We start from the raw sequence: 10,704 nt of genomic DNA on the forward strand, positions 1-10,704 counted from the left end.
CCACCCCACCCCATCCCACCCCAGGCTCTAGCCGCCATTTCCTGGCAGCCTTTTCCCAATTCCTGTCCCTAAAGTGGAAGATGCTGCGGGGAGCGGGTTGTTTAAGGGCCTCCGGAAATCTGGAGAGGAACAGATGGATTCGGGCCAAATTCTCCCCAGCCTCCTGAGCCCCAGGCCCCACTCCCATCCCCCTTACTGTGAGCTCCGGAGTGAGAACCAGCTTGCAGACTGAGAGAGGTTCCCGCGCTACTCACAACTGCCCTCACCCACAGGTTCCCAGGAATGGCTACACAATCCCACCGGGATCCCAGACAAGTCCTTCACTCCCAGATCTCCATTATTTCCTGCTTCCCTTCAGCACAAGTTTCTTTCCTCAAGATAGTTGACTTTCTGAGACTCAGTTTCCTTATCTCCAGAGCTCGGAATGGCAAGGAAACCTAATGGCACCATGTATAGGAGAAGCAGACCAAGTACAAGGGATAGTAGAAAGAGGAAGGAGGATAAAAAGGACTTTGGGAAAGATTCTGGCAATGTTCAATTAGACCTTCTAAAAAAAAAAAAGGGTTAGGCATGTAGCTAGCTCGGTGCTAGTGTCTGACATAGGCAAGGTCTGGGTTCAATCCCGGGCTTCCCTCAACTTGTAAACAAACAAATACATAAATGAAAGAAAGATAGGAATAACAGATAAGAGTTGATCAAAGTCAGGCACTGGTGGTGCACGCCTTTAATCCCAGCACTCCGGAGGTAGAGGTAAGCAGGTAAGTGGATCTCGGTGAGTGATCCAGCCTGGTCTACAGAGCAAGTTCCAGGATAAACTCCAAAGCTGCAGAGAAACCCTGTCTCTCAGGCAGGCGGATCTCCATGAGTTTGAGGCCAGCCTGGTCTACAAGAGCTAGTGCCAGGATAGGCTTCAAGGCTACACAGAGAAATCCTATCTCGAAAAACAAAAGCAAAAATAAAGAGTTGGTCAAACAGCACATTAGAAATAGATAAATGGAACTAGTTTGGGGTGGGGGGCGCGCGCCTTTAATCGCAGCATTTGGGAGGTAGAGGCCAGTTTGGTCTACAGAGCAAGTTCCAGGACAGCTAGGACTACACAGCGAAACCCTTCCTTGAAAGAAAGAGAAAGAGAGAGAGAGAGAAGAGAAAATAAATTGGACACTCATTTAATGGAGCAGCAGTTAATCTGCTCGCTTTTCAAACACATTCCAATTTTTCTTTGCTTCTATTTCGTTTCTAAGCATGCTTTCCCTAACACTCTGCACTTCAATCTTTCTCTAACCCGAAGAGCATGGCTTTCTTTTTTTATTCCCTTTCCTCTACAGGGTGGCTCATTCTAGTTCCCCTCTGCAAGCTTCCACTGGTCCCACATACACAGTGGTGCACAGATAAACATGCAGGTGAGATGCCCACCCATATGTTTTCTTAATGTTGAGAAAATAAAGGAGGGAAAGAAAAGGGATAATATGTTAAGAAGACACCATAACTCTCAGTTATTGCCACTCAGTACCGACCTCTTCTTCCAGAAACCTAACTTCCCTCAGAGGGCTATAGCCTTCTGATCTGTGAACATCTATCCGGGCCAGTGCTGTGGAAGGTGGGGGTCCATAAAAAGGTTTCAAGACAGGTCCGACCTAAACTCTCCTCCGTGGACTTTTGCGCCCACCCACTAACCTGGTAACCCCACGGCCATGTCTGCTGTGTATTCATAGGGCTGCTTTGCAGTCAGGGTGGGAGCGGATGGTAAAAGGGCTCTCATGATACTCAGCCTGGTACTGGGCAAGCAAATGGATTTCACTCCTTCACCAGTTGTCTGGCAATAGCTCTCAAGGCCCATCTTGAGTGGGGGTACATCTCATTTTTACTGAAAGCGAGAGAAATCCTCTTGTTGGAAAAGGTGTTTCATTTACAAATGAATTTGGCATCACATTTTCTTATTGTTTTGCTGGGGGATGAGTCAACAGTCTTAGAGGGTTACATATGATTGTCTATATTTGGCTACCCATTTTAAGGTCAGATGAATGAATTCTGGAATGAATGAATGAATTGATGAGTTACAGAACCCACACACACATAAATAAGCACATTAGCAGAACACATTATGTACTTGTTAAAAGACAGCTTGTTGGGATTCACCCCCAAGTTTTCCAACCATTTCAATCCATCTGGGGTGAAACATCACATTCCCAAGGAAGCCTGAGATCATGTTCCTGCTGTTGCACAAACCACACCGGATCACTGACACAAGCTATTGTGGGAAGAGTTTCAGGCCATGATTATTGTAGCTGACAACTTTTTGCTAATATTACCAGGTACTTTGACCCAATGGAGTGGGACATCCGCTTTACCTCTTCCAACCCTTCCCTGGGTAACATCTGTGGTGGGTCACCAGCAGCGGTGGGGTGTGCCTATGGTTGTGTGCAGTACACAGGGATCGGTGTTGATGCCCTGACAGGAACTGCTGTCCCTTTGCTAGCTCTAATACTGGCCACTGACATCCTCCACATTCTTTCCTTTCACTGTTCTATAGAGCCTGATTTTTTAACGAATTTATTGTGGTAGGAGACACACCATATGGGCAGAGGACAACTTGCTGGGCTCTGTTCTCTCTGGGGTGGGTCTCCAGGTGTCAAACTCTGATGAGGGACGGCAGGAAGCGCCTTTACCCACTGAGCCCCCTTGCTGGCCCCAATTCAATGGAGCAAAGGCCATTCTAGCAAGCCAGGATTCAGCTCTCCTTTTCTGGGACTTGGTGACATCTAGTGGCTAACTGGAGCTTTTTCACTCATACTTAGAGAAACTTCTGGAAAAATTACTCAGCAATGTGGAGAGCAAAAACACTTTGAATTTATTTATTCCTCCCAGAAAGGGCTCCAATGAGCTCAGAGGAAAGGGCAATCATTCGAATCCGTTATGGCACAATGGCATAAGAGTCAAATGGATTTCCTACTTTCCTGTCAATTGTAATAGAAATGAGAAATAATTAAAAAAATAATCAACCAAAAATATAAATTAGAAATCATCAGCGAATCTCAAATCTCACTGCCATCTTTTTCTTAATTTTCAGAAACAATGCTTAATAAAGTATCCCTAAATACAGGACCAATTAATATAAATCTGGTATCTGCATCCAAATCTGTATACCTGTAATACCACCGGATATTTCTATAGATGTTAAAGAATAGACAACTCAAAGACCCAGTTTCTGGGCAGGTATCTATCCAGAAACACGTAGTTCATGTGCAGCTGTTCCTGATTCCCAGAGGAGTACAGGACTAAAGGTCAGTGAGAGCTTTAACAGCTCCCCACCGGGAAACGTGTAAGACACCAGAGACAGAAGTGCCGCAGGTGCTCAAAATACTCCCCTGAGGTTTAAGCTAAGGTAAACAATCAACTGTGGCTTGCACTTCAAAAGAAATGTTGAACTACTTGTGATGAAAGTGGCGAGAGAACTGGTACCATAAAGCTATTTCTTAACAGTTCCTTTTAGAGTCAGGTGGGACTATGGTGGCACACGCCTTTAATCCCAGCAGAGGCAGGTGTGTCTCTGTGAGTTCGAGGCCAGCCTGGTCTACAAGAGCTAGTTCCAGGACAGGCACCAAAGCTAAAGAGAAACAATCTCGAAAAAAACCAAAACCAGAAACAGTTCCTTTTAGGGTTAGACTTTAGCAGTGGGAGAATGGTGAGCTGTCTCAAAACGTGGCCTCGAGTAATCTCAGCACAGTATCTCAGAACCTTCCCAGGAAGGGATCCAGCAGTCTTTAAACATGTTCCAATGGCACTAATGCAGTGTCAGAGAACCAGTGGCTTACACGCTTTAGATCTTCCGCAAACCATAATGGGTATTTGAAGGTTTTCATCATCAAGCAGTGGTGCTGCACACCTTTAACCTCAGTACTCCGGAAGCAGAGGCAGGCAGAACTCTGAGTTCAAGGTCAGCCTGGTCTACAAAGTAAGCTCCAGGACAGCCAAGGCTACAGAGAAACCTGTCTAAAAAAAAAAGAAATCAAAAAATAAAATTGCAGGGCTAGAGACAGCTTAATGGGTAATGCTTGCTGAGCAAGCATGGAAGACCCAAGTTCACATCTCCAGCGTCCATGTAAAAAGCCAGTCGTAGTCCTCCACACATGTAACCCCAGTGTGGTATCAGCAGAGACAGGAGGATCACTGGAACTTGCCAGTCTAGCTGCAGGCTCAGTGAGAGACAATCGAGAGCAATAAAACAGGGTACCCAATGATTTTATGGTGAACAAGTGTGTACACGTACACTTGAACACATACAAATCCAAACTTAGGCTTTGGATGTAGCCCTGTTAGTGCCTGTTGTGTATGCAGGAAGCCCTGGGTTTGCTCCCCAGCACTGCATAAACTAAAAACAGTGACACATGACCAAAATTCCAGTACTTAGGAGGTAGAGGCAGGAGGATCAAATGTAAAAGTTGCCGCGGTGCACGCCTTTAATCCCAGCACTCGGGAAGAAGAGGCAGGCAGATCTCTGTGAGTTCAAGGCCAGCCTGGTCTACAGAGCAAGTTCAAGGCCTGGCTCCATAGCTACTGAGAAACCCCTGTCTTGAAAAACCAAAAACATCAAAATTTAAAGGTCATTCACAGCCTGGAACATTTGAGACCCTGTCTCAAAAAGAAAACTGAAAATTTACATCTCAACTGCAGAGAACTTTAAGTTACCGTGTGCCCATATAATAGAACATAATTTAAAAAAACCAAACTATACAAGATTTTTTCCAGTTTTTAAAAGGAAGATTTATTTAACAAGTTTCACTTAGTACAATACATCTAAATGGAATTCACAATACAAGGTAAGATTTAAACCAAAGCCTCAGAATTCCATACAAACAACATGACCAAACTCCTAAAGTATTGGTATTACATCTCAAAATTGTCCCAGATCTTTTTTAAAAAAAAAGTGAAAGTATACACTCACGTGCCTTACAGGATATTAAACCAAAAAGCTAGAATTAACAAACATGCCAAATGTTGTCACTTTGAATCATAGACACAGCTCCTATATTTGATTTTTACAGAAAAGCATGTTTCTCAACATGCATCTGAAGTTTTTGATGTATTGTGGTATAAGAGCAACATTTAACATAAGTGAAACTGCTTTAAACCTAAATATGCTTACTGCTTAAATACACTCCTGCAACATAACTAACTTGAGGAAAGCTGAAAGTGGATTTAACAGTTATGGTCAATACTGAACTTGTTATTACGTCCTAGATGAATATTTCAGTGTTCAAAATTGCTGAGCTTAAAGTTTGAAAACAATCTTAACTTTCACTTTACAGTAAGCATGAATCACAAGCTTGTAATGCAAAACTATTAAACTTAAATTTTGTTCTTTAAAAAAAAGGAGAAAAAGGAAAGAAAGAAGCTGACCAATAGTGATCAGAAGCAATTGTATTACCCATTTACCGAGCATACTGGATATGCTGGACATCCTTCCTACTCTATCCAGTTCCTATAAATGCGCAGTTGTTATTCCTGGAGCTGTTTGATGTTCCTTCTCTCCCTAAGCAAGGTTTGACTGATAGTCACTCGAATTTTCCTGAAGAACTTGGTCATATCCACTCATACTGCTCTGACCTCCATACCCACCACCATACCCACCACTCAGCTGCTGGCTGGCAGGACCTCCATAACTAGACTGGTTGGATAAACCCATCCCTCCCATCATCTGGCTACCGTAAGCACCACCGCTTGCCCCTGCTGTAGAATTCAAAAAGAGCTCTACGTAGCTATGATCGTAAGCTCCTCCACTTGTCCCTGCAGTAGAATTCAAGAAGAGCTCCACATATCTGTGCTGCATGTTAGCTTTATCTTTTGCCATAGCTGCCACGGCATCTTCATGAGTAGCAAACTCAACATCCGCCTCGCCTGTAACTCTGCCATCAGGTCCTATTTCAATGTGTACTCTCATGGGATTGAGAGGTGAGAAGAAATTGTAAATATCATTCTCAGTGGCTCTGTATGGTAAGCCCCTCATGTGTACACAGTGCCCTGTGGTGCTCTGGAAACTGGACCCACCATCTCCGTATCTATGATCAGACATTCCTGAGAAACAGTAGTTTAGGTCTCTTCCAAATCTATCAGACCCAAAGCCATACCCGTCATTATACCCTCCATAGTCATCATAGCCTCCATACCCTCCACCATAGGCACCCCGCCTCATTCTTTCGAACCCAGCTCCTCTGCCAATGCTATTATACCCTCTTCCTGCCCCTGGCCTATCATAAGGACCCGGGCGCTGCATAGTCATGAGCTTTCGAGGCGGATCATAGTGGGTCCGGACTTCAGCTCTGCTACTCTTGAAGATTTCAATGTACCTGTGCCCTATTCTTTCCTTGTGTTTCTTTAAGGCCTTTTCAGCTATCTCCTGCGAAGCAAACTGCACAAAGGCCTCCCCTGTGCTGCGCCCCTGAAAGTCCACCGGCAGTGTCATCCCATTTGGCACAATTTCCAGCCCCGAAAAGAACTGAACAATTTCTTCCTTGCTACAGCCAAATGGGAGTCCTCTAAGCCGTACAAAGCCATCATTGGCAGTATCAGGACTATTTGGACCTGTATGCTTTAACACCCAATCCATTTCAACACTGTTGGACTTGAATACTTCAACATATCTGTGTCCCATGGTTTCTCTGTCTTTCTTTAAAGCCAATTTCACTTCATCTTCAGATTCAAGTTCGACAAACGCTTCACCACTTGGTCTGCCTTCTCTGGTGTAGATGAAACGAACACCTGATGTGCCATTTTGGATTTTGCAATCAGAGAAGAAGCGCATCACTTCCTCGGCTGAGCAGGACCAGGGTAGGCCCCTGACCTTCACCACGAACCCCTCCCTGCCCTCTGTGCTCAGCATCATGGTGACTGGTGGGCTCTTGGTGGCAAGCTTGGCTCAACACAATTTCAATGTGGCTTTAAAAAAATTAGAAAAGTATTGTCATGAAAAATTGTACACAATATACTAAGAGAAACAAAAAAAAAACTGTTATAGAAGCTCACATCAGTAACTTCAAAAGATAGCCACATGAACAAAAAGACTGCAAAAACTTTTAATTCATTCAATTAACAATTTCTTATTCCATTTCTATATGCATATATCCGGTATAATGAATAGTGATTATTTCTTGGTAGCAGTACTATAAGACTTGCTTCCATGGATATATACACAGAATATATTAGTACATTTTTGAATATTCTAAATTTTCTGCACTGACCCAATGCATTAACATCATAGAGAGAAAATTAAAATTAAAGATAACAAATAAAACTATCTCATATACAAATAAAAATTTCTATAAATCAAAAGACAAACAAAACTAAGACACAAGGCCATTAATATCTTAAGAATATAAACAATGCATGCAAATCAATAAAATACAGAACTATTAAAGCCTAAGAGAAAAAAATTAATGGGAATTTACACATTCAAGCATCTTTTAGATGCTAGGTCCAATACTCAGTTCTGATGCATAAGAATCAATGAGTCCTGAAAGGGCTTACAGTCCTAAAGGAGAATTGTATGCCTTTTCCAAAGGTAAGTGCAAACAGATAGAATAAGGGAGGATTGGTTGATGAAGTGTTAGCAATTGGAGGCAGAATGGTTAATTGAGTCAAACTATCCTGATCCTATTCAGGGATCCAGAAACAATTTATAACAATTTTTTAATAGAGTACAAAATGGAAGGAGACAGAAATCAAAAGACAGGGCTGCCAAGAAAGAGGTAAGATCCTGAGGGTTCTATTTAATATAAGGAGGCTAGACTCTTGTTTGGTTCACAGGCACGATGATTCAGTATTCACACCACTGTGTGACATATACCTCCCCCAAACCTTAAGACATTGGGACATTACCGCTCTGACGCTGGGTGTGGAGAAGGGAATATATATATAGCACCTTTTATGGATTTTAAACAGGAGTGATGTCATTACAGCCCTTTCAGACTTATCACCCAGGCAACTGGAGCATTCAAACAGAAGGCAGGGGGGCTAGGTGAAAAGAGCAAATTAAAAAATGACCTCTTAGAGATATGTCAAGAGACTCATTTAAACAGTAGCAAAGAGGTAGGGGGAAAATGCTATCTGCCTAAATAAAAAAGTGGAATCTGTAGGGATTGATAAAAAAAAGATTATGGATATTAAGAGTTGCTAGGTGTGGTGGTACTAGGAAGCAGAGGCAGGTGGATTTCTGTGAGTTCAAGGACAACCTGCTCGCTTAGTAAGCTCCAGGAAAGCCAGGCTTGTAGGGTGAGACCCTATCCCAAAACAAACAACAAAAGAGGATATAAGACTGCAGCCAACTAAGAAATACTGCCGTGGGAGAAGAGGGAAGAACATACTAATTAGTCAAAACATGCTAACACCCAATGGTCAGTCCTGAAAACCCGTATACTAGTAACACTCTAGAGGCTGAGCAGGCTGGAGTTGCATATTCAGGAACATGCACACACGCATGAAACTCAGAAAAAGAGGCCACGAATTTGAGAGGAAAAGTGGGGAGGTATTTAAACATGGGAGGGTCTGAAGGGAGAAAAACGATGTAATCATAACTTCAAAAAATTTAAATGCAGCAGAAAAGGAGTATATAGGGAAAACGTCTGGGAAAGCTTCAAACTTCAATCACTGGAAATTAAATTTAAAGTAAAATAAACATTTTTAACACCAATCAAAAACAGTGGAGATTAAACTGTGACTGTGTCAGCATTATTTACAAGCTAGAGTTCTCTAGAAGGATAAAAACTGATAACTAGTCTGGAAAAATATTTTCATAAGATTTATCACACCTTCTGACAGAAAATCCACTTCAGGTATGTGCCTTAAGGAATTATCTGAAATTAAGAGCAGGACTTATTGAACTATATATTGTTTGAAAGGCATTTTAGGGAGAAGAGTGGACCATTATACAGTTAATATAAAGTTATAAAATTTTAAATGAGTCAAGACCAAAGCCATTTTATAACCTCAATTATGTTAAAGTAAAAATTCACATACCCTTTGACCCTGCTAGGGTTTCTTCCAGGAATCTGGTCGACAGAAATACTTAAAACTGTTTGCTGCAGCACTGTAATGGCAGAAAATGAGAAAACTAAATAGCCTTCAACAGAGACGGATGAATTCCAGTTCTACCTTTATACGAATTTCTATGCAACCACTTACGAAAAGACATTTGCGCTTACCTAGAAAGATTTTCAAAATACATTGAATGAATGAATATATACAGTATAAGCCTACTCCGATTACAGTACAAGCACAAAACAAAGTGTATAAACGTGTGAGAGATGATCTGAAAGTAACTTCGTATAAGATAAACTTTGGGACCAAATGGAGGGCAAGGCAGTAGAGGTGGCTTTTCACTTTAATACTACACACTTTCGTAGTTTTAATCCTGTAAGCTCACTGTATTGGAACAAAAGTAATCTTAGAAAAAAAATATAAGCATAGGAAATATGACCAAAAAATTTTAAAACCTTTTTGTGTGCACTGATGGGGACTGGACCTCACATGTTAGCAGTGGCTATTGAGTTTATGCGTTTTTCCCATTTTTTTTTTTGTGCATGCCTAACGGTCTGCTGAAAGAATAATTTCACAAAACATCCCAGGGACGACGGTGATTTCTACAGCACTCTGCCTCAATAGGTCCTCCCTTGTGGCTGGGAGGTTGGTTTTGCTTCCTTACATTTCCTGAGAAGGCCACCAGGACTCTGTTACCTAACGTAGTAACCAGGCTTTGTGAGTTAAGAATCTGTGTACTTGTACCTGTGTTAAAGCACACTTTTTGTAACATTAATAAGAGTTGAAAAGTGCTGAATTGTGTCCCTTTTAAACGAATCTATTACTTTTCGAATGACCAAAATTCAACTCGTAGATCGTTATAAGCAGAAAAACAAACGTTCAAAAAATTAAGTAAAAGCATTTATTGGGCGCCTCTCGGGCACGCAGTAGTTGCCCAGCTCACATTCTAAGGGTGGAATTCACTCGGGACCCCTGGGGACCTCTCGCGACCATCGGGCGATTTGAATAGTTGAGCGCCTGAATGGATGGAGCGGTACTCCGACCGCGGGTCTCATTATGTTTTTTGGTTTTTTTTTTCTCCTAACTCCGGGCCGTGTTTTTGAAACGCTTTTTACCTTACGGGTCCCTCTTGCGGGCAGAGGGGGAAAGGTCCCCCGAGATCCGGCCACACGAACTGATTTACAAAAACACGCACACAGTCACGACCGTCCACCATTTCCCCACCAGGCGCAGCGCAGGCCGCTTCCCGGCACTCGGGGAGGGGGAGGGGGGAGGACGCGGGCGGGGGGGGGGGAGCAGAGCACGAAAAAGGCGGAGGCGACCCCGGATTCCGCTCTGCTCTTTCTTATCACCACCCGGGGTCCCCAGTTGCCACCCACACACCAACCTCCAACGAGACCGGGGGATTTTCCTCCTTCTTCCCTCAAACAGCTATAGCGAGACGATAGACGACGACCAGAACTACTTCTGCTCACGTAAGCGATTGATCACGTGAGTGCCTACGTCATGTGAGATCTCGGTCACGTGAGCAACTCTCGGCTTAAACTCGGGATCACTGTGGTGCCGCACTTCCTCCCGGTTTGGAAATGGGGTGGGTCAAGGTAAAGAGAGCGCCAATCTTATTGGTTAATGTATATCTTACGTGATTGTTCATTGGTCTACCGCTGGCGCTAA

At 43.0% G+C, this 10,704-nt stretch overlaps 1 protein-coding gene and 1 non-coding gene across 2 annotated transcripts; one reads left to right on the plus strand and one right to left on the minus strand.

Moving 5' to 3' along the window:
- Positions 1–4,736: 4,736 nt before the first annotated feature.
- On the minus strand, positions 4,737–10,575 carry Hnrnph2 (heterogeneous nuclear ribonucleoprotein H2). Its single transcript, XM_048417647.2, has 3 exons — positions 10,418–10,575; positions 9,010–9,079; positions 4,737–6,933 (listed from the first exon to the last, which is right to left on the minus strand). The coding sequence occupies exon 3, from the start codon at positions 6,878–6,880 to the stop codon at positions 5,531–5,533; it is 1,350 nt and encodes a 449-aa protein (XP_048273604.1). The 5' UTR covers positions 6,881–6,933; positions 9,010–9,079; positions 10,418–10,575; the 3' UTR covers positions 4,737–5,530.
- LOC125389533 (small nucleolar RNA U13) lies at positions 7,782–7,882 on the plus strand. The gene has a single exon (XR_007228481.1). It is a non-coding gene; the product is annotated as a small nucleolar RNA U13 (small nucleolar RNA).
- Positions 10,576–10,704: the final 129 nt, after the last annotated feature.

This window comes from Myodes glareolus, chromosome X (assembly GCF_982192425.1).
Source record: "Myodes glareolus chromosome X, mMyoGla1.1, whole genome shotgun sequence".
Taxonomy (NCBI): domain Eukaryota; kingdom Metazoa; phylum Chordata; class Mammalia; order Rodentia; family Cricetidae; genus Myodes; species Myodes glareolus.

What these genes read in the sequence shown, in the direction of transcription:
- Hnrnph2 (XM_048417647.2), bottom strand. Translation starts at nt 6,880, where the DNA reads ATGATGCTGAGCACAGAGGGCAGGGAGGGGTTCGTGGTGAAGGTCAGG.